General features: G+C 41.5%; 1 protein-coding gene across 3 annotated transcripts in view; it reads left to right on the top strand.

Annotated features, from left to right (window-relative positions):
- The window catches only part of ADGB (androglobin), a 65,726-nt gene extending 56,969 nt beyond the window's left edge, over window positions 1-8,757 (top strand). For 2 of the 3 annotated variants that reach the window (XM_081905125.1, XM_081905127.1), the window contains 3 exons: window positions 1,500-1,596; window positions 2,261-2,444; window positions 3,425-6,659. In XM_081905125.1, the coding sequence (XP_081761251.1) occupies window positions 1,500-1,596; window positions 2,261-2,444; window positions 3,425-3,628 (485 nt within the window). In that variant the 3' untranslated portion in view covers window positions 3,629-6,659. Of the gene's footprint in view, window positions 1-1,499; window positions 1,597-2,260; window positions 2,445-3,424; window positions 6,660-8,366 lie in introns of those variants that run through there. The other variant, XM_081905126.1, reaches the window with a different exon arrangement.
- Window positions 8,758-24,938: the final 16,181 nt, after the last annotated feature.

Here is a 24,938-nt window from a genome sequence, read left to right as displayed (position 1 = left end):
TTCTTTACTTCTATCATATGCTGCTTGTCAAATCACTTCTGAATATACCTTGCTTTTGGAAAGCATTTTAGCAAAAATACTGCAGTCCAAAGTATTATTATTTTATTATTATTTATTAAATTTGTATACCTCCCTATACCTGTAGATCTCAGGGTGGTTCACAACATAAACAACCCTGCTGCACAGGCTCCCGATTCAAGTCAGGGGCAGCAGCTTGGAGGAAAGATGTTTCCCTCGCTATGTTTTCCTAGTGAAAATCCTCCTGGCAGTCTGACATTTGGCCCAGGAGGGAGGCTGCTCTTTGTGTCCATGTCAACTCCCCCCCCCCCTGGGAGCTTCACTGGCCATTTTTGTTGGGAGAACAGCATGGAAGGAAGGATTAACATCTACTGTGTGACTCCCAGTCAGAAGGCCTAATGGCTCTTGTATATACACACATCATGCACTTAAGGTATCTGTCTTTCTGTCAGTTGCATTTGTATCATTTGTATATTACTCATACAACTAAGTTCTCTGCGCAGTTTACATAAATTACAAAATATAATTCACAGTTGAAACACTTACACTGAAATAAGATAAGCTAAGAAAAAAAGCTGAGCAAAAAAGCAACTAAAGCAAGCAGAAACCTAGAATTTAAAATAGTTAACACTAGCTTAAAATCCCTTGCACAAAAGCTGAAGCACTCAATGGGTTGTAATTATAAAAGGCCTGGAAAAACAAGGAGGTCTTCTTCTGGTGTCATAAAGACCATAGTGAAGTGCCAGGCAAGCTTTTGGGGGGCGGGGGAGACATTCCATAAATGGGGAGATACCACCACCTTTCCCTTGTAGCTGTTTTTTCTCACTTAATTAGGTAGGAAACCTGGAGGAGGGCTTCCAAGGAAGTTGCAGGGTCTAGACCGATAGCTATGAGGGATGGTGAACTGTCAGGTAACCCAGCCCTAAGTCATTTTAGGGGTTTAGAGGTTAAACCCAGCACTTTGTATTGGTCCCAGAAACATAGCTGTCAACGTTTTCCTTTTTTAAGGGAAATTCCCTTATTCCGAATAGGATTCCTTGCAGGAAAAGGGATAAGGGATAAGTTGACAGCTATGCCCAGAAATGGAGTGAAAGCCAGCTAATTAAGTCTGTAGCCTAGTGATTGGAAGGATATAGGAAATATGGCACAAGGAGAAAGGCTTACACCTTGCTGTGCAACCCGAGATCTCATACATAGATAGACATGGTCTGGAGGTGCAGTTTCATTCAGATGGGTAAAAAATTGTTAGCTTTGACAGTACTGACAATATGTTTCTATAGACTGGGATAGAGCCCAAGCTCTTCTACCAGGCAGCAGTTCGGTTTGGGTAAAGGTGACTTCACTGGCCATCTGATCATCATGTCACTTTGCAAATATACATGCTGGTGTATATTTATATCTTTGGATCAGGTCAATATATAACTATCATGTCTGGGATAATTTGGTACTAAAGTTTTGACCAGTTTCTCTTTTCTGGCCAGGGACTGCTTCTCCTGTTTCTGAGCTAGTGGTGTCCCCTGCTGGAGTAGTTGCTGAAACGCAGCGGAAGGAACCTTTAGACCTCTCTCCCTATATTAGGTAAATTGCAGCAAGTGTTTAAAGTTTGGTTACAACATATATATTTTTTAATGTGCTAAAGTTAAGAAATGTAGGGTTGCCATATGTCAAACGGGGACGGAAAAGTTGTTGAGCTTTTTGGTTTTGTTTTGCAAAAAAATGACTTTGATGGCAGTTCGGCAAAATTGACATCGCCAACATGGGTTGCCATTACATCTTGAAGGTTTTACCGATTTCCACCTGGACACTGTTGCCAAATGCAGTATTCCCTATATGGCCAGGAAATTCCAGACATATGGCAACCCTAAGAAATATTTTAAAGTACTCATCTAGCTCCTATGGTTAGTTGTATCCCATGAAGTTATCCCATGAGCACAAGAACTCCCACTTGTGTGACGGCACTTCCCCTCTAGAGGGTTGAGAACACAACATGCACTTGAGAAGTTCATTCCACTCAATCAAAAGTCCTTTTGTGAAAAGGATGGCTTCCTTGGATACAGACCTTTATATGCCTTTATATTTAGCAGTACACCGTGTTGTCTTATTTGTGCCTAGTCCCATTTTCTAAGCATGTCCTGCTCCCAAAGCTATGGAGATGGAGTGGATCTGGATCTGAGCGCTCTGAAATCAATTCTAACTTATCAGCACATCAAAGGGAACTATTTAATCTCTGCTTTACCCACAGAAAAACACTACCTGAACCTGTCTTGAAAAATGAAGCTATTATTCAAGAGCAAGAGATGCGTAAGGCAGAAGAAATAAATCATTTTAGACAATTTCGAGAGATGGTTGGAGAACACAGAGGGCAAGAACACACAACTAGGAATCGGTTGAAGCAAAATGTACTTGATATGTATGACAATCTTCAGGTAAGTATGCATAATTCTGCTAATCATTTGAATAAATGTCTTATTTATTTATTTATGCTTACCTGTTACGTTTTTGCTTGGTTCATATTTTTCCTGATTTCCTTTCACTTCCTTTTCTTCCTTTTTTTTATCATCAATCCAAATTTGCTGAGGACAGAGAGGAAGTACAACATGCAGTTATAGTGATCATAAATAGCAACAACATGATCCTCTGCTTGTTTACTCAGAGAAGTCCTGCTGGGTTCAATGGGGCTTGCTCCCTAGGCAGTTTTTTAAGTATTGCTACTTAGAGTTATGTATGGACAAGCAGCCCCTAGACACACATCTTTAAAAAACCTTCAGTATAATACATCTGTGTGGTCATTAGAAAAATAAAAACTTTGTGAGAAAATATACATGAGCTCTAGGCAACTAAAATATTCATGCTTTTATAAAAGTTGTGCAATCCACAGTATTGAAGAGATAATACTTAGGCTTATTTATTACAGTACCTTCTATGCTACTACAGACTTCTGGTAAATAACATCTTGTAATAATTTGCATACACATTTGATGTGTATTATACTTTAGAACATTTGTTGCGTTTTAACATTCTTGTATCAAGATGCAGAATTTTTCCATAGGTAGAAAAGGCCTGGTGTTAGATAATACGTAAGGAATTCATTGTGCAGTTTTCTTGGTTGTGAAGTAAGCATTTAGAGTTTTAGAACACTGAAATCTGCTCAAAATATTTGGTGGTTGTTTTAGGTATACACCCAAGATATATAAGTATGCACTTGAAAAGGTACGGTAAATGATAGCTTCTCCCACTTGATATAATTAAACAAAACTGACAATTAAGACATGTAATTGAGAAAAGGAAAGACCCACATATTTATGGACTCAATGAAATACTTAAAGTATTACTAGAAAGGCACTAGATTTATTATATACCTATAGGTTCAATTTTGAATAGAGTGGATGTGTTTGTTTTTGGATAGGCATCCTTAGATGAAGCACGAGGCAGGGTGCTCAGCGTCCGGGAAGCATACAGAGCTAAGCTATTAGAAGCTGAGCGCTTAAGATTAGAAGCACTAGCAGCTGAAGAAGCCGCTCTTCGAGCAGAGCAAGAAAAGAAAACCCCAGATGTGCAGAAGAAAAAAAAGGGAGGAGGAAAAGGAGGAAAAGGAGGGAAGAAAAAGTAAATTTGCTTGAAATAGAAGCTGGGTAAACCTCCTTCCTGGTCAGAAAAGAGACCAGTTTTTGCAGTATTTTGGAATGCAATTCTGTCTTTTTTTCCAAGTGTTATTTTTGAAATCCATTTATAATCTTTAAATGATGTTGATTTTAAAATCGATTTTAAAATTGTAATTGCATGCCATTACTTTGGCATGATATTTTTATGCTTTAATTGCAATAAATGTTTGCAACAAAATTAGCAATATGCCTTCAGTATTGTCAGACAGTTTTTAGAATAAATGAACATCTCAATCAAAGAAGTCTAGTGGAATGGAAAGGAGAGCTACCTTGGTACCACCCTCAACCTTTCTGCTGGGCCAAGAGGTGGTGATACAAGTAAAAAAAAAATCCTGAAAAAGAAAATTCTGAGCAAAACTTGACCACGTGCCTGCTTCTGGTTGTCATTTTGCTATATATTTATGGATTTTATGAAGTGCCATAACAGCTCTAGAACCCCTTGATGTAGAAGTAACTATTGGGAGAGGGGGGAAGGCTATATGAATCTAGACACACAGCCTACAAAGTACATCACACAGCAGAGGAACGCTAAAATATTCTTAGGAATCTCAGTATTGGTATTTTGGGCTGTCTTTGTTCTTCACCTTTTCTAGTGAAGAGAGAGAGTTTGTGAAAGGTTATGCCTAGCGTTACAAAAAAATGACAAAAGATAAGGATGCCTCGTTCTCATGTGTGATAACTAAAGGAATGTTTACAAATTATGCTCAGAACATTGGTCAATGATATATTTTTATCAGCTTACTTTCAATTCTCAAGGAGCTAGTTTCATCCAAATCCTATACATAACCTATCATTTTTTCATTCTTGTTTAGTTCTCTACCAACTGAGAGTATTGTTTTCCTTTGCAACAGTTAGTACTTTAAAGGAGTATGGTATGTTCTGAGATTAGCTTGAACAAATGCTCTGCAAAATCCTGTCATTTAAATTAGAAGGATGGCAAGATAAATAATTTTGCTTGGTAGAAATGCAGCAGACTAATCTGTGAATCCAATTTCCTTTAATGACACAGGTATTAGATCCCAGAACCTTTCTCACACTACCAGGCATTGCTTATTGGCAGTGTGTCCTAGCCCACATGGGCGAGCGCTGACTAATCTCCTTCTGTGGCATTGCATCTGCACTGGCCTTTGTTTTGTCCAGCTGGAAGATGTTTCTCCCATAAGCACCCTAGCTGGATGATGAATAGAAAGAAAAGGAAGCAACAAAATACTTTTTGTCCCAGAAAACACTCCATTCTATTACTCCAAGTAAGAAAATTTGCTGCTTAGAAGTAAATACTGGGGGATTGGCAATCATAGGTGGTGAGTGTTTTGCAGGCTGGGATGGTAAATAACTTCTGAAATTGGGTTGGCTCGGGAAAGAAGCTAAGGTATTTCAATTTTGTAAAGTAGTTTGACTTATTTTCCAAATCATTCTGATGTTGGCTGATGGGAAATCGCCCATCACTACTCAGCACTCACTTTCCTGAAAAGTCTTTACTGAAATTCACCTTATAGCTCCTCTGCTACATCCTCTCTGTCACCAGTGTATTACTCAAAGTTAGTACCTTATTTGCCATCCCTATTTTCTCCATCTGTCCTCTGTGAATGGCCGCATACGAAAGCCAATGAAGTCTTCCCCCATGCACACAATGGCAATACCATTTGCACAATCACTGCATATTTGTCAAGCATCTTTTTCAAGACTTTAGAGATGTGGCAACAATATTGAGGCTGGTGCATTGCTTGCCTGTAATCTCTCTTCTCTAATCAGCAGTAAAAACTGTTGTGTTTTAACCTAAGGGCCAAGGGCCAGCTCTAAGGTTCAACAACATTATCAGCATGGATAATCTGATTTTAAGCAGCTGCCTGTGAATTGAGAATTCTAGTACTCTCCTGGTCTTTGATAGTTGTGTGAAGCAGTCCTGTAACTACACCAAGCCCCTGTTTTTTACTCAAGTTGTACTGATGATAGTACTTATCATTTTCTCCTTTTGATTGCTTACTTGCTTGTGGTGTTTCAAAGGAGGTCGGGGTGATTAACATGACTTCTCCCTCACTCCCCTCCTAAGACATCACGTTTGCATTCTGAACCAACACTATGGAATCTTGGTACTTAATAAATATTAACTAGTAGCAGTAGCAAGAGTGTTGTGAAACCCTTGCTTCCTGCAGCATTACAGTGGTATCTTGGTTCTTGAACGGCTTGGCTCCTGAACAAATCGGTTCCTGAATGCCGCAATCCCGGAAGTAAGTGTTCCGGTTTGCAAACGTTTTTTGGAAGCTGAACATCCAACATGGCTTCTGCAGCTTCCAATTGAGTGCAGGAAGCTCCTGCAGCCAATTGGAAGCCACACCTTGGTTTTCCAACGGTTCCGGGAGTCGAATGGACTCCCAGAACAGATAAAGTTTGACAACCAAGGTATAGGGTTGTATAGGGATAGCTCAGTCAGTAGAGCATGAGACTCTTAATCTCAGGGTCATGCCTTCAAGCCCCACATTGGGTGAAAGAGTCCTGTACTGCAGGGGTTGGAATAGATTAGGGTTGCCTTACGTCCAGGAAATCCCAGACATGTCCTCTTTTGGTGGGCTTACACACCCACCTGGGGGGATGTTTACATTTATAGCAAGTGTCTGGGGTTTGAGGGGGTTCAGTTTGGGGGGGTGCAGGCAGCTCAGGCGTGGGTGGCTCACTTTGCATGCCGTGGTTGCTCCCAGCTCAAGCCAGGGAAAGATGGGCATGGGTGCTCTGCACACTGCAGCCACTGCCAGCCCAAGCTGGAGAGAGAAATGTGTGGCAGCCCCACACACCCGCACATCCACCTGCCTCTTTCTCTGGCTTGGGCTGGCAGTGGCTCAGGCTGTGCTCTTTTTTGCTCTTCAAGATATGACAACTCTAGACTAGATGATCCTCATGGTCCCTTCCAACTCTGTAATTCAACTTCAAGCACATTGAGTAATGATGCTGTGAGACTCTGAATGAGAAGAGAAGGACTAAAAATGTGATTCTCTTTGACAGGCATGCATGTACACACGCTTGAAAAGTCTGACCTTATTTGTATCAGGTGTAGTTCCTTTTGACCTGGCCCTGAGGTGGGATTTGAACCCTGTGCCCACCACCATCCAATTATTCCTGAACATTTGCATGGTGAGGGTGGGTGGAGTAATGGGAATCAGAGAGGTCTCACTTTCAGATTGGAGAGATGCTGCAAGGCCTCTTGTTTAATGGGAAATAGCACCTGTGTAGAGCTTGCAGCTTTTGTAGTTATATGTTCCATAATGTCTGGGAGGAGGTGACTCTCCATTCACCATTTCCAACTAAGGGGAAGCCTTGCAGGGCCTCCATTGATCATTTTTCTTAGTTTTTATTTGTATTTTGAATTGCTTTCAGTTGTATGCTATGTAATTCTGTTTCATTCACCTTTGTATATTTTGTTTACTTATTTTTTGTTGCTTCCTTCCCTTGTTATCTATTTGTGTTAAATGTATGATATGTAAAGGCTGCAACATTCATTGAATTAGCCTAATAAATTAATCAATTTAGAACATTTCGCTTGACTAAAGGTGCCTCTAATTAATCAGGCCACAAGTTGTTTATATAAAAAAAGTATTTTTAATGCACACAGCTTTAAAAACTACAGTGTGCCTGTTTAGAAAGCCACTCCTTTTCTACCATGCAGCAACTTTTTTGCTGCTGCCTAAAAGCAAGACTTTTACAAGCACAATTGTATTATCATATGCAAATTTATGCACAAAAGTATTGACTAAATCTTACAGGATTAATCAACTACATTTTTATTGAATGGCAGCCCTAGTAATAAGATCATGAGAAATAAAGAGATTTTTAATAAATGTAGAAATTGCTTTTTCTTATTACTCATGACAGATATGAGTCTTACAAAAACCTGAGGAGTAGGGGTGGTCATTCTAGGCTGACATGGTCAGAGTTGTGGTCACAGGAAAATGCTTCCCTTCACAGATGCACAAAGCTCAGTGTCTTACAGGTGTGCCAACTTGAATAAAATATTGAGGTGTCTAGGTAAGCCTCACCCCACATAAGCAATCACATGATATGGTGCACACACACCATCAACTTTGGGAGCCCCTGGCCCCCACAAATATTTTATTTGAGGGGGCATAGACCCCCTCGGCCCCTAGAAGTTGGCTCCTATCTTACCATACTTTTAAGTACAAAGCTGTAGAAGCACAACTACACAGAGATCCCGTTTCACTATCATTACACAACAGAACAGTTGGTAGTTACAGGTTGGCAACAGGGTGTTCATAAAAACACCCCTTGCCTGTTGAGGAGAAAGTGGGATTGTGCTGGCTGGGCCATGCCTCTCTGATGGTTGCAAGTTCAGGCTCAGTGGTAATGGGCCCTGCATGTGTAAGAATGTACAGACGTATGGCTCCTCCAAATGATGGGAAGTCTTGATTGGCCCGGGACTTCCAGGAGTCCGTGGAGGAATGTTGAGTTTATAATGCCCACTAAGGCTGAGCTTGCAACCATGCACTGCAGGGAGGGTATATCTGGCCGATGCAAAGGGCCATGGCTGGACAATGCAATTCTCATGTCCCCTCATATTGTGGAAAGGGATTGTGTGTATTCCCTCCCCAAGTACTGTAAGTATAAGCAAGGAACCATGCAACATTAATCCAGATTGTGTCAGGCTCAATTTAAATAAATGTGCTTATTCTTTTTAAGAAAAATAGGAAATACAGATCAACAAGGGAGGGTAAAGGTGCCTTTGAGAGAAAAAAGAAGCTAAAAAGAAAATATCAAACTAAGGAAGACCAGACCACTATCCATGCTGAGCTAAGAAAAAGAAGAGCAAAACCCACAGTTGAAGCATGTACAGATCACTGCACCTACTGACTTCAGAAGGCCTCTGCTATGGCATAGACCCAGCTATAGTCAAGCTTTGTGTGACTAATGGGCCGGCTGTGTGCTTGCATCCCTCCATATCAGAAGCATCCATTAGACTCAATGGAAAGCAGTTCACATCTCCATCTGGACTGACCATCTGCGTGACCGACGTGTTCAGCTCTCTCTTGCAGGATTTGAGAAATAGAGGAACTCACAGTCTCTTAGCCTATTAATATGTGGTACCTCTAGTTACAAACTGATTTCGTTCCGGAGGTCTGTTCTTAACTAGAGGCGTGCTTTCACCAATGGGGTCTCTTGCTGCTGTTGTGCCGCCGGCACACGATTTCTGTTCTCATCCTGGGGCAAAGTTCTCAACTCGAGGTAACTCTTCCAGGTTGGCAGAGTTTGTAACCTGAAGCGTTTGTAACCTGAGGCGTTTGTAACTCGAGGTACCACTGTACTTGTCTTTACCTTTCACTTTAATGCCACATTTAAAATGCTCTAGTGCAATGTTAAACAGGAATGATACAATGAATTATTGGTTGTAGCAACCTATTTATTTCAAATAATTGAGAGGTAGCATAGAGTAATGTTTGCTCATTTACCACCCTTTTAAAGTTCAATACATTTTAGATAATATCATCCATCTGTATGTCTGAGGCTGTCTCTGTATTTATTTATTTTTTAAGCTGGAGAACTGATCATACTATGTTGACATTTGTCAAGGTTATTCACTGTATACAGCTTGAGCCTTTCCAAAAGCATTGTTACAAATATTTAAAGATTTGGTTCCCAAAATGGCAATGTGTTCTCGGTGGTTCTACAAATGGATTTCATTTCCCCCCAGTCAAATGGCACTTTTCCCTGGCAACGCCGCTGCAGAAGGGAGGGCCCACCTGGTGCTGCTTGAAAAAGATTTGCCAAACACAACTTTTCTATCTGGAAGTCTTCTGAAGTTCTGCCGCTCATGCTAGAATCCATTCTGGATTCTGGATGTCCTGTTCCACCAGTTACTTAATTGGCTTTGTCAGCTCTGATACTGTGGGCTACAGCCCACAGATGCAAGAGGCTTCAATATTTGTGTGGGGTAGGTTTCACTGAAGATGTAGACCATATATTTGCTGAGGCATCTTGTACTGACAAGATGTGATGAATGATATTGTGCCCCCATGGAACATGATTCTGTACAAGTGCAACATACCATCCAGGCAGCCTTCCAGCTTTGCAACAAAACCCACCAATTCCAAATCCCTATTTTTGGTGGCTTAGTTTTGCTGCAACCAGAGATGTAAATCACAGCCAGGGTGCTGTAGTGATTATTGTGTTGGGTTATACCTACAGATACCTGGGATCAAATCCCTGCTTGGCAAGAAAACTTAGTGTGTGATTTTGGACCAGGCAGTCTCCCAACAATACAGGCTTTTTGTGAGCTTGGAGGAGGAGGGAAGAGAACTATGTATGTCTGAAAAAAGGCCTTGGAAAAGCACATTTCTACAAATAGGAGAGAGCATGGTGTGTGTGTGTGTGTGTGTGTGTGTGTGTGTGAAATAACAAGTTATATATTCCTTAACGAACACCAAATCTGGAAGCAAAAAGTTGAAATCATTCCCATTCTTTGCTCATTTTCAAGAAGCCCAGAGAAGTGAATACCACTCTGAAAACCTGAATGGGCTGCTTATTAAGACGGTCAAACTAGGGCTCGGGAGGCCCCACTGTAGACCCCCCCCCCAACCCAGCCATGAAGCTCACTAAGTCACCTTGAGCTGATCAGTACCTCATAAGGTAGTTCTGTGGAGCCAAATGGGTATGCCACCCGGCACGAAAGTTGCAAAGTAAATGTATATAAGCCTCACTTTTTTCCCCCGTTACTAGCTTTCAATCTTCATCCACCATGCTAGTAATAAACATGTTTCATGCAGAAAATGCTACAGCAGCTGCTCAGCAACTCCTTCTCCCCCAAATATGTGTACCTATGATAATAAAGCATCCAAATTAGTAGGCTGAAATGAGTACATTATCAGTATACAGTACCTCTCTAGCATACATTACGTAACAGTTTCACTTCCTGAATTATAAAGGCTTTGTCACTTTAAAAAAATAAATCACATCTTGATTAAAATACAGTAATCTTCATTATGTTCTAGATGTGAGTAATTGGCTATAATTGATGCTCTCTAAAGGTATAATTTATCCCTGTTACATCTGAGAAAGATGCTGTGGTAGAAGAGAATATGCTAGTTGAGAATTGCTTCAGGTCTTGCATCCGTTCTAGCAGAAATTCAGTAATAAACTGTTCATCCACCTAAGTGTACTACAAGGCTCTCACAAGTGCTATCAGAGGAGAGACAAGTTGATGGCACCACTTCACAGCTCCTGAACCCGGTACCGGGCCCAACTGCAGTGTGCAGGACTGACATCATTTTCGTGTACCCTCATGCTATGCTGGTAAGATCCAAATTTCATATAATATGATTGCAAAGGCAGGGAGCTGGAAAATCCACACCTCACCTCAACCATGAACTCACCAGTAAGCATTTGACAAACCACTCTCCTCTGGGGCAGGGCTTTTTTTTCCCAGCCAGAACACGCTGGAACTCAGTTCTGGCACCTCTCAGGTGGGCGCCATTGCCATTCTAAGAGAACAAGGGTTCATGGTGAGCTCCAGCACTTCTTTTTCTAGAAAAATAGCACTCCCTGGAGGTCTCAGCCCGCCATCTGCAATATGGTGACAAAAATACTGCCAGCTCAGGGTAGTCCAACACACAGTCCAAGGCAACTTTTGATGCCTCCCCAGCCCTCGTGCTGCCTTCCCAGAGCTGGGTAAACAAGGTGCTGAGCTTTGGGAAGGAGGCATGAGGGCTCTTGTGAAGTTTTGCACCAAGTTTAGTTAACCATGTTAAGCTGAAGTATTTCAGCCTAAAATTCTTTATTCTCACAGGCAGACTAATACAGTAGCTTAAATTTAAGCGTTCATGCATAATTTTCTTCACCTGGAAGGTAAAATCTACAGCAAAGGCTTAAGGTTGTCACAAATTACCATCTTTAGTCACTGTTGTTTAGTCGTTTAGTCATGTCCGACACTTCATGACCCCATGGACCAGAGCACACCAGGCACTTCTGTCTTCCACTGCCTCCCGCGGTTTGGTCAAACTCATGTTCGTAGCTTCGAAAACACTGTCCAACCATCTCGTCCTCTGTCGTCCCCTTCTCCTTGTGCCCTCCATCTTTCCCAACATCAGGGTCTTTTCCAGGGAGTCTTCTCTTCTCATGAGGTGGCCAAAGTATTGGAGCCTCAGCTACAGGATCTGTCCTTCCAGTGGGCACTCAGGGCTGATTTCCTTCAGAATGGATAGGTTTGATCTTCTTGCAGTCCATGGGACTCTCAAGAGTCTCCTCCAGCACCATAATTCAAAAGCATCAATTCTTTGGCGATCAGCCTTCTTTATGGTCCAGCTCTCACTTCCATACATCACTACTGGTCTTTAGTCACTAGAGGGAGGTATTTCTATATCTGCCTAATATATTGCAAATATTTTTGTTTTCAAGGCATTTTTACTGCATCAAATACGGGTTTGTTTGCAGCTGAACAGCTCCTGCATAGGGAGCTACTTGTAACAATGAGGTTTTGACTTTGTTAGGCTTGAATGTTGATAATGCTCAAAACAAGGTTTACACACACAGAGAGAGAGAGAGAGAGAGAGAGAGGAAAGTGTACTTTTCCTCAAGCCTGCTTAACAAAAATAAGTAAATAATAAAACAATAATCATTTTGTATCAAATATAGGTTTGTTGCTGATGTATAGCTGACAGAAAGGCTTGTTAGGGGTTTTAATTTTTTATTTTCTTATTACTATTGTTATCAGTGCTTTTTTGTGGGGGGACGCAGGGGTACGCATTCCCCTAAACATTTTGTGAATCTAAGTTTGGCCTCATTGAGGGGCAGTATTTCCATATGGGTATGAAAATGAGAGTACCCCTAAACATTTTTTTTAGAAAGGGGGGGGGAAGCACTGATTGTTATTATTATTAGTAGAGGTAAAAATAGAAAGAGTGGAATAGGAAACAGACTGACATCCAAACAATCATTACCTGGTTTACAAAGATGTATCGGATTGTAAGTGAACTTTAAATAACAGTGATTATTATTTAAATCCAAAATATAAAATCAACAAAGAAGGAACAAATAGAAATAAAAAAGAACTTTTGCCTTGTCAGACCTATAGCATCCAGGTGATTGTGCTTAAAGTTCCAAAAGTATTACTGTATAAACCATTCCCTTAAATAAGGGTGTTCTCCCCTCCCAATATTTTGCATACAAAATCCTTGCTGCTAGAACCATATGATATAAAAATCTCTCTCTGGCCTTGGGGGACTGCATCCTTAAAGAAAGTTATTAAGTACGCTTTGGGGTCTAAGTGTACTGAGTGCTTGTATTGTTTATATCAGAAACAGTTTCATGCCAATATTTCTTAGCCTCAGGATAGTTCCACCAGCAGTGGATAAAATCTGCTCTATCCGCTGTACGTTTCCAACATCTATCATTTCCTGTCTTGTATCTTCTAGATATCCCAGATGGTGTTAGATACCACATTATCCAAAGTTTAATAGAATTATCTATCAATGCTAACAATCGGTATATTTGGCAATATTTTCCCATATATATTTCCAGATATTTATTGATGTCCCAGTCATTTCCTCCCATTTTTTGTGACATGGTCAACTTGTGTACTGTCTCCCGTATGAATAACAGATTGACATATGTGAGGCAACCATTTTTCTGGGTTTTGACAAAATTATCTGGCTGCCTTACTCCTCCTCTGTATATTGGCAGCCAATAATTTTAAAAGCCTCTAACCTGAAAATATTTGTATAGCATAAATTATATATCTCCCAAACCTTCCCTCACTTGATCTGATTTATCTGATTATTGCCAATCCAATCAACAAAATGTTCAAGCCCTCCTTTATGTCAGCTAGCAAATCACCCTACAGTTCCATTTTATTGAACTATTGAAGAAATAGCACAGATGTGATTGTTAATGTTGATAGGCACAGTTGGTTTGTTTTTTTAATATATCGGATATCCTAAATACTGCTGGAATCTCTTCCCTACAGCTAGTGCTGTACTCGGTGCTGAGTAGCTGCTATAAATAAACAGCTCAAATCAAAAGCATCACTGAAAAGCATTGGCTGGCAAAACAGCAAAAAGTCTTGATGCTATTCAAGCCACAAAAAGCTGCACTCTTATCTTGGCCAATAGAAAATCTTGACCTCCTAGACAGAAAGCGTCAGCACTCAAGTTTCTCTGTACTATGACTGTGCTCTTTTCCTTTCACCTTGGGCAGTTCTTCTTGATAGAAGAATGGATAAGGAAGTGAATGCCTTTCTCTCCTTTGGAACCAAGGCTTGGAATCCTGCAATACACTTTTTGTGTATTTGCCGAGGCGACGTGATTGCCATATAACATGCAGAGTCGCTCTAACATGCGTGTAATTATTCTTCTACATGCAATAGCCAAGATCTATTATATCAAATACAGAATGTAATTAACTTTCCTGGTATGAAATATTATAGCCCTCAAATCTAATTGCTGTGGACTTTTGAGATCTGAAGGTAATTAGAAGCTATTTTTTTGTTTTGTCCTCAGGCAGTGTAAAGCCTTAGATGACCTCCCTGCTCCTGACCCGTTAGGCAATGATACATGGTATTGATCACACTGCAGTAAAAATTCATGCTGGAATATCGATAGCCAATTACTTTGTGCAAGAACAGTAAACTTGGGAAATGCAAGTTTTTGTGGGGAGCAGATCAATTGTTAGTTCTTCTCAGCGTCTGTCGGAACACTGGCCTGCTGCAAATGTGATATGATTTTATTGATGTGGCCTCAGGAGACAACACAGCAAGAAGTTAGAAAACTGGGTCCAACTGCTGACAGGAAGAACTCCTGCTCCTGTTTTAAACAGCAGTGCTGAAGGTTTTTCTATCACTTCTATTAGGACAAAGGCTTTCAAATTTGTTTTTAAAATTAGTGTGAATGTCTAAAGAGGAGGACAGCAGGACCATTTTAATAAATAGACACTTTCATAGAATCAGAATTGTAGACTTAGAAGGGCCCCAAGGATCATCTAGTCCAACCCCTTGCAATGCAGGAATTTGAACTAAAGCATGCATAACAGATAGGCATCCAACTTCTGCTTAAACACCTTAAACACCAGAAAGTGGAGAGAGATCACCACTTTCTGAGGGAGGGCTTTCCATCTTCTAACAGTTCTTAACCACCAGAAAGTTCTTCCTGATGCTTAGTCAGAATCTCCTTTCTTGTAACTTGATTTGGTATAAAACAGCTCCCTGTGCTTTTCACTGCTTCTACAAATGAAGAAAACAATCAACTGTTACATCATGTGAAGCAGCCCAAAGCTTTTCTTTATTGATCTGTTTTGGCCGCCAGAGCACCAGAATACTCTCTTTGATCATTCAGAAGCTGTGGAGGAGAAGGGGAAACACCTGGAGAATTAAGGGTCAACCAGCATAAAAAAGGGCATGTCGTCATCACTGATAGTGGCTTTGGTATGTGGACATTAGTCATTTTTGCACTGCCCTCAGGTTTGATGCTTTCTGACAGAGACTCTGTGCCTTAAATATCTGCATGACAGCCATAAATTTGATAGGAAATGTTTTCTGCTTGGAGCATTTCCATGCTGGGGGAGAGAGAGAAAAGACCCATTTACTGAATGTCTCTCTGTCACGCAGCTTAAAGCACATCATCAACAGCAACCCTGAAGAGTTGCGACCACACTTCAATATGCAGTGATGTGCAAGGGCGTGTGGCTAAAGCACCCTCAGGTTCCCTGCTTGTATAAAGAAAAATGGTTGATTCAGAATCAAACCCTGTTTCTGCAGCCTCAGGCACCATGTAAATGAGCTCTGAGTTTGCATTCCAAGTGGATTATTCCTATGTAAGGAAGAGTGATTGCTTTGAAGATGCTTAACATTTACTTTGGCCAGATTCTGTTCAACTTCACCAGCAATGTTATTTCTCTAACTTAAGCTCAGACCATACAGCTTTTCAGTTTTCTTTATGAATCTGTTTGGTTTCAGTCTTTAATTCCTGTTGAGCCTTGCTATTTGATTGGCATCTTTCAGTCCTGAGTGCACTGTGGTGTCATGTTCCTGATATGATGATTATTTATTTATTTATACATACCCTACCCATTCTGGACAGCTCCCAACAGAATTAAAAGCACAATAAAACATAATACATTAAAAACTTCGTTAAATGGCCATCTTATAGGACCAGTTCCTGTCAGCAAGGGGGTCAAGCAAGGTTGCATCCTGGCCCCAGTTCTATTCAACTTTTACATCAATGATATGGTTAACTGTTTGTCATCTCCGGACTTCCATGCCCCCAAACTGGCTGACAAATCAATATCAGTGCTTTTGTATGCTGATGATGCGATACTCCTATCTCGAACAAGAATAGGCTTAAATAGGCTCATAGGTGAATTTTCAGCATACTGTAGGAGAGAGCAACTGGCAATAAACTATCAGAAAACCAAAATCATGGTTTTTGCAAGGAAATGCAGACAGTACAGCTGGAGGATGGATAACCAGACAATTGAACAGGTTAAAGCCTTCAAATATCTGGGTATCGTTTTCCAGTTGACCGGGTCCTGGGATGTCCATCAAAAATATGCCAAAGAAAAAGCAGCTCAAAGTATTAAGATGCTGTCCCGCTTCTTTTACACGAAGGGGGGCAGATACATCCCAGCAGCCTTTGAAGTTTTTCAAGCAAAACCTCTGGCGCAGTTACTGTATGGGGCACAAATCTGGACGGGGAACCACTGCTCCAGTCTTGAAACTGTTCAGTCTAAATTCCTAAGGCAGATATTCGGCGTCCCCTCCTGTGTTCCAAACGCAGCTTTACGACTCGAGGCCTGCCTTCCATCTGTAGAAACTCAGACCTGGCAAAGAACACTCAACTATTGGCTTCGTCTTAATCTAAATCCACCCAGTCTACTGCCTCTAGTAATGCAAGACCCTCACAAAAGCAAGTGGTTCAAAACTGTGCATCAAAAACTCCTTACATGCGGTCTGCATTCGCAGTCCCTACTATCAATGGGCCTCATTAAAGCAAAGAGTCTAATAGGCCAGCGCCTGAAAGACATTGAACGGCAAAACAACCTGACTATCTTAAAGAAACTGTGCCCATGGTATACCTACTTTCCCCCTTCCCATTTTGACTTTCCAGCTTCATATTTGTTTAAATTAACCATCCCAAAATACAGACGTGCCTTTACATTGGCTAGATGGGATGTTCTTCCTTCTGCCGTACTCGAAGGTCGTTACCAAAAGACTCCATTTGAAAAACGACTCTGCCCATGTGGAGATGGTAACACGGAAACAGTGCCCCACGTCCTCCTATCCTGCCCCCTTTACAAAGACCTAAGGAATGAGATTATTACTCCACTCATTCTCTCCAACCCCGGCCGTTCACAAGACATTACACTGTTTTTTCTCTTATCTGATACGGATAGTCAGATAACAGAGAAGGTCGCGAGGTACATCGAGAGAGCTGTGAAATTGAGGGCCACCATCTGAGTGACAGACTTGTTCATCTGACGGACCTCCTTCTGCTTGTTCTTATCTTCCTTTTATTCTTACTTTATTTTTAATTCTTGCATAGCTGTGGCCTGTTGGCTTTGCTAATAAAGTTTTGATTGATTGATTAAAAACTTCCCTAAACAGGGCTGCCTTCTAAAAGTCTTCTAAAAGTCACATACAGTGGTACCCCGGGTTACATATGCTTCAGGTTACATATGCTTTAAGTTACAGACTCCGCTAACCCAGAAATAGTGCTTCAGGTTAAGAACTTTGCTTCAGGGTGAGAACAGAAATTGTGCTCCGGTGGCGCGGCAGCAGCGGGAGGCCCCATTTGCTAAAGTGGTGCTTCAGGTTAAGAACAGTTTCAGGTTAAGTACGGACCTCCGGAACAAATTAAATACTTAACCCGAGGTACCACTGTAGTTGTTTATTTCCTTGACATCTGATGGGAGTGTGTTCCACAGGGTGGGTACCACTACGAAGAAGGCCTAAAGGTACAGACTCCAAAAACTGTGAAGACTTTGTGAAATATGTCTATCTCTTGATTTGGTCAATGTTTATTTTCTCCTTCTGTTGGTTGATTGTATTTTTAGTGATCCTATTTGGTTATAATTGTATTTTGATTGGGATATTATTTTCTTGTAAGTCGCTATGGGAAGATGGCTTGTAGGGTCAAAAGGAGGACATAAGCACCCTTATATTAATTGGTGTTCATAGAAGCATATATTTGTAGAGTTGAAAGGGATCCCAAGGGTCATCTAGTAGAACCCCCTGCACTCTCAGCTAAAGAATGCCTGACGGCCATCCAGCCTCTGTTAAAAGCCTCAAATGAAGGAGAGTCCACCACCTTCTGAGGGAATCCACAGTCACACAGCTCTTACCACCAGAAAATTCTGTTTCATCAGAATCTTATTTCTTGTAACTTGAATCCATTGGCTTGGGTCAAACCCTCTAGAGCAGCATAAACAATCTTCCTCTGTCTTCCATGTGACAGCCCTTCAGATATTTGAAAATGGCTACCGTATCTCCTCTCAGTCTCATCTTTTCCAGGCTACACATCCCCAACTCCCTCAACAGTTCGTCGTAAGGCTTGTTTTCCAGACCCTTGATCATCTTGGTCACCCTCCTCTGCACATGTTCCAGCTTGCCAATGTCCATCTTAAATTGTGGTGCCCGAAACTGGACACGGTACTCCACGATGAACAAAGTACTCACCTTGAACAGAGTGGAATTATGACTTCCTTTGATCTGGACACTATACTTCTGTTGATGCGGTGTAAAATACCAGTTTTTGGTAGATGCGCCAGGTGTTTTATTTCTTTTTTGTTCTTATGACAAAACTTCATAATGTCAAGAGCTGATCTTCCAGCCAAGGATGCCATCCCAACCCCAGATATCTGGGAGTAAGCCCCACATAACTCAAAAGGACTTGCTTCTGTGTAGACATAAGGATTATAGCCTTGAATTAATATGATGTAGGATTTCTACATCGTGGTAAGTTTGTAGCAGGTTCCTCCAGGCACCGACAATAGGTCTGCCACCTATTTTGAAAGAAGTTCCTGCACAGTTACAAGAAGTTCAGCTGAGAGTGTTTGCTCAGTTGCTTAAACCTGTGACTGGAGAAAAAAAATGTTAGCTGTTGACTTATTTGAAGCCATGTTACTTTTAAAGAAACAGACACCTTTGTCAGGAAAACTTTCAGCAACCCTGACAGAAGTAAATTGCTATCTATCTATCTATCTATCTATCTATCTACTGTATCTATCTATATCTATCTATCTATCTATCTATCTATCTATCTATCTATCTATCATCTATAACTCTAACTAGGATTACCAAGCTGCATTCCAGAAAATGAAACACATTCCTTTAAATGCACCAGTAAAGAGGGTATGAAACAGCTGTGGCTGCTCAGGCCATATTCTTAGTCTTCCCACCTGCCAGCAACAGGGAGAGCATGGAGACTTGCCCTTCTGTTGCCAGCAAGAGAAGCGGGCAAAATGAAAGCCTGAGGATATTGGAAAGTCCTGGATATTGGAAAAAGTTTATGAATTGGATTTTATTTGTTTTAATTTGGAAAACCTTAATAAAAATTATTTTAAAAAAAACAAAAACAAAATGAAAGCCTGAGGAGAGGGAAGGTGGGAGCAGCCACAGGTAGGGGTAGACAGCATATTCAATTGCATCTGCTTATTTGGTCCTTTGCTTGCTTATTTGAATTCACTTTATGTTGCAATGGATGTATCTTGAAATGAATAGATAACAAAAAGTATCTTACAATTACTCAAGTTTAGACATTGTGCATATTGTCTCAAGGAAATTATACAGTAGTACAAGAAATGACTTTGGAGTGACATAAACTTCCTTTTATAAAAACACTGAGAAGCCATAACATGCGCTGAGTAACCACTCGTACATCCCACAATAAGTTTTGTCCCATTTGTCCTTATCCTGTCTTTGATTTTATTTTCTGAATTTGATAGAGGATTAATTCATCCATTAAAACATAGTCCCATGTTTTATCATACCACATGCTGGCCCATTTTTTGTGGGGAAAAATCAGTTTAATTGCATGCATTCTGTATGCATTCTTGCCCCCCAAATACACTTTTGTAACCTTATCATTGCATTTCCCCCAAAGTATATATTAGGTATCTTTTTTCTTTTTCTTTCTTTTTTTCTAAAAATATAGGTGTTTCTGACTACTAAAAGAAATAAAATCTAAACTGCATTGAAAAATGTGGAGAAGTACATAATCCAATAAATAACTGCATTCCAATCCACATGTAAATCAGGGACTTGCAAATTAGACTGGTTTGCTTTAAAATGCAAATTGAAGCACTCCCCTCCCACCACATCCTTAGCAGGTAGAGTGATGTATAATGGTTAGAGTAGCAGCCTAGTACTGGAAAGACCAAGGTTCAAATCCCCACTTATCCATAAATCTTACTTGACCCTGAGCCAAATCTTAGTCAAACCTACTTCACAGGTTTGGGGGAGGGGTGTTTGTGAAACCCTGTTTATGCAGAGCAGATTGGAGGAAGGGCAGAATACAAACGCAATGAAAACAGAAATCTCGTGCCTTAATGCATTAATTGAAGGTGCCTGGCCTCTAGGTGTTGCAGTAGTGAATCTTTCTTAAAAGATCAATGTTGGGCTTTCAGCCTGCCTGGAAACTGTACCCTCAAATGTTCCGCCATGGGAAGGGGCTGATTGTTGTGAAATTGTTTGTTTCCAATACGGTCTCATTTAATACTCGTTCAGAAACAGATACAATTTGTGAAAACAATTTGTGACTGTGCACCTCTCATAAAAAAATATCATTATATAATCCCAATTTGGCTAGGAATGGCTTCTGCCCATCACACTTTAGATGTGAAGGCCTCATTAGCAGGCCTCATAAAATACAGGTTTTCCTTCAATGTGAGGATTATTTCTAAAGACTAGTCTGACATCTAGTGGCTGGAGAAAAAAAGACACTTTCCTTAACTCATTAATGCTTGCTTTGAAAATTACGGCAATAGAGAAATGTAACGAATGCCCTTAAGTTCCTATTTAGTTCCTTTTTGGTGCAGAGATGTTGGGTTGTGTACAACTTGATAGAAAAAATATTTTTCCATTGCACTTTTTAAAAACGATTTCAGTGTGACTGCTGCAAAGTTAGGGGAGGGGGACGGGGTGCAGGGACTCCTGTGCGCTGCTAGGCCATTATGGTGTTGCTTTTCCAACCTTTCGTTCTGCCCCAACTTAATATGCACACAAGCTAAGCTTTTCTTTATTATAGAATGGAGGTAACTTGCTCCCGGCAAAGTATGGTGTTCAGGGGTCCTTCATACGTTGTATGAAGCCTATCTCACAATAAACTGCAAGCCCCTGAGCTGGAAATCATTCAAACATAAATGCAACTATTTCTGGAGAGAGCATTGATTGAGGGTGGGGGCAGAGAAACAGGTTAGCTAGAACAGCCTTTTCCAAGAGTGGGAAGGTAGGTGTTCATGGGATATTTTGCCTCAGGTGGCAAAATAATTTGGTGGCCCTTGGATGTAAGACACCCTGATGGGGAAGCAACAAGACGCCCTGGGCTGCCCCTGCTGTAACATCAGAGAGAAAGGAGGGTGGGATTTCCTGCACATTCCTCTCCAGCTTTCTTCTTCCACATGCCTGGACTGTGCCCAATAGTGGAGTTATTGTTTTTTTCAAATGCTGGTGTCCTGAGAAGTGGCAACCCCTTTCTTTCGTCATTACAAGGTGAATTCAAAACCAGTATGAAGCCTTTTCCCTTGAGTCCACATATATTTGGACTGGCTGTGTAGGTACTGCATTCAGCTCGCCAAACAATATGCTTTAGGAGCCTGTCAGTTTCCTGTTCTGACTCTTTACACACTCAATTTTCCCTCTTCGCTGCTCCTGTGATTGCTTTCCTTCAGCCCCTTCTCTCCCCTCACAAGCAGGCCTCTGCCTTTCTAATTTCTCCCGAGATTATATCAGCAGGGATGATCAGCAGCTGAGTTTCCTTTCATTAATGCTGATGCAGGCGGACTGGCAGACTCGAGCTCCCTGCACAAGCCCCTGGGTCAATTTTTTCCCCTCTTCTAAAAGAGAGAATGAAAGGCAAGCTGACAGATAGAAAAGTTGGCTCTTCTTGATGCTAGTTTCTTTTGTTGCTTTCCACTGAGAGTGATGCAAAGGAAATCACTGGTGAATTACAGTTGCTGGATTTTGCCAAAATTATAAAGCCAGGGTTTATAGGCCCCAGCTTTCTGGTCTATAAACCTCAGCAGCTCTGAACATCAGAACCCAAAGAGTCTTGATTTTCCTCTTTTTCAAATCAGCAGCTCTTTCTCATCCTGGGCTTCATACTGTAAAAATACTGGATGGAATAACAGGAAGCAATGCACACCATCATTGCCCTGGGATATCCTGTAGACTCCGCTGAAGCAAGAGGCATTGCTGTAGGAGGTCTCTTGACACTGCTGGACAGGCAATGCCTCAGACATCCTGCCTATAACTTTAGAGGGAATGGGAAAGGAAACCACAGCTATGTTTCCTACCATGCTTCTTTGTCTATCTCATCTGTGGAATCCATTATAGTCCTCTCTACTAAAGAACAGGGGTGGGAAGCCTCCAGATGTTGTTGGACTCCAATTCCCATCAGGCCCAGTCTGGGTGGGACATGATGGGCATTGTAGTCCTGCATGGGTAAAGGGACCCATGGGCAAAAAGTGAGGTGAGACTCTCTTCCCACTCTCTTGAAATGTTTGCAGACAGTACCTAGGCCAGTTTGCTTGGAAGTATTCCCCACTAAGTATGCATAGGGGCTCAGCCTCAAAGGTGTAGGCAGGAACCATAGACTGGGATCTGGTCACCTTTTCTGTGTGTGGCAGATTGATGGTGGGAGGAGAGTTGGTGGGTGCTGCTTATGCTAAGAAGACTAGACAGACATGGGTAGTGACTGATTATGCTAGCATTGCCTATGTGTTCTTATCTGTCATTTAGAAGGATATAAAAATCCCTTCCTGTGAAGGCCACATGGTTATATGAGGAGCTATGTTGAGAAAGCCTTTTATCCTCCCACCTCTCTCACTTCTCCTACGGCAAAAGGTCCACGTTTGCTCTCCCTATTCCTCCGGCCCAGCTCCTTGGACCATTTCCTGCACATAATGGTTGCACTTCCGCATTTCCCCACGTAATAGTCACAACCACAAACCTCTTTTGGGAAAGGAAAGATCGGTACAAAAATTACAAGCATTACACAGTGAAATTCAGTACTCTGAGAGCTTTCGGTGTACTTTATATTCTGTTTAAAAATGATTCTCTTTGCTCGCTGTCTCACATTGAATTTTTGGCAAGCTACTTACCTTAGAGCATTGTTGTTATTTAAAATTTAAAAAGATCAGGAAGGATAGATAAGTTTTAAATTAACTAATAAGCAACACTCAAAATCAGTTTGTTCTAGGTTATTTGGGGCTATCAGCATCCCTTTGGGCTCCCACGTCAACATGGGTTTTGTTCCTCAGGGCAAAGTGTGAAATATAGAAGTGCTGGAAGAGCTGTAAAGGTTGAATACTTGGACAAATATTGCCCTCAGACTGTTTGCACAGCACCCAGGCAGCTGTTCTGCAGATCATTTCTGCCTGATGATCCAAGGCTTCATGAAAAACTAATGCCATGTTTCTGCAGAAAAATCAACCTTTGTTGTTTTATTATGCACAGAGAGTGAGGTGGTGGTTGTGTTTTGTTTTTGATTTCTTGTTGCTAATAAGCCTGGAAAGGGGGGGAGGACTGACTCAGACAAGCTAAAGATTGTCTTAAGGACTGTTCATTTTTGCAGAAAGCATTTCATCCACTCTGGGGAGAATCATAAACATAAACCTGCCTGCTACCTCATAAATTATCCAGCCACTACTACTCAGATTATTTTCCTATTTATATGAATATTTATCATGACAGCTACCTGTACCATGGATTGCACCACACAGCTGTTTGATCTGTAGTGCTGACATACTTCATCAGCACGTATGTTTGGGGCAGGGCTTCAGAGCTTACCTCAGTCCTGTGGTTGGGAAGAGGCTTTAAAGAGAAACATATTCTACAGTGAACCAGAACCCAGTATTATCTTCTCACTTCTATGCAATGATGGACTGTGTCACCAAGGCTGGCACAGTCATCCTAACAGAGGTGGCAGCTCCAGTTGAAGGCTCATTTCAAATTCACATTTCAAACAATGGCACAAAGGCTAGTCCCCCACACCAGTGAGAGAAGGACACAGGTAGCCGAGCTTTTTAGAGTGCTTTCCATTCATTAAGAGATGTCCCAGGCCCAGATCTGTGCTATGGTACTTCAACAAGGGTGGGCCAAAAACATTGAGCCAGCATTGGCTGCATAGCAAGTATGGCTAACCTGCACCCCCCCAAAAAAAAAACCATATATTTTTCTGGTTCCCTATGACTCCACCAGTTTTGGCAAGGTAAAAGTTAAAGCAGACACAGCACTGCAGTGGGCAGAGACTAGTGCGCTGGTGTGCAAAGAAATCACACACACAGACAGTAGGGATGGGCAAATACCTCAGCTTTGTTGTCTGTCCATTTTTCATTTGTCCAGCCTGAAATTCAGCTCTCTATATTTCTGCTTCAATTTGCAATTTTGAAAAATCCTCATGAACATTTCACCTTTGTAGGGCAGCCTAGTTTTTACACATGGGTTAAACCACAGAGCCTAGGACTTGCCGATCAGAAGGTCAGCAGTTCGAATTCCAGCTACGGGGTGAGCTCCCGTTGCTCAGTCCCTGCTCCTGCCAACCTAGCAGTTCGAAAGCACGCCAAACAGTGCAAGTAGATAAATAGGTACCGCTCCGGTGGGAAGGTAAACGGTGTTTCCGTGCGTTGTTCTGGTTCGCCAGAAGCGGCTTAGTCATGCTGGCCACATGACCCGGAAGCTGTACGCCGGCTCCCTCAGCCAATAAAGCTTGATGAGTGCCGCAACCCCAGAGTCAGCCACGAGTCAGGGGCCCCTTTACCTTTACCTCTAAACTCCATCCAGGCATTCTCAGGGTTCACCTAAGCAAAAGCTCTGAGGGGACAAAGCAGAGTGAGTGATAGGTGGGGATGTGGCTTCCAGAAGGTTCCAGGGGCCAGAGGTTCCCCACGCCTGCTATAGAGTCTTTGACAATGGCTGCTGCAGGAATAACCTACTTAAGGAAAACAATGAATCTCTTTACTGGAAAACCCATCATTATTCCTCAGTGTGGCTGATGAGAGAGCTCTTCAAATGACTCAGTGTTTTGTCTGTATGATGCTTACCTCCAGTTTAGA

This window comes from Podarcis melisellensis (genome assembly GCF_964234715.1).
Source record: "Podarcis melisellensis genome assembly, chromosome: 3".
Taxonomy (NCBI): domain Eukaryota; kingdom Metazoa; phylum Chordata; class Lepidosauria; order Squamata; family Lacertidae; genus Podarcis; species Podarcis melisellensis.
The sequence above is the reverse complement of the archived record's forward strand: the minus strand, read 5'-3'. Positions and strand labels throughout refer to the sequence as shown.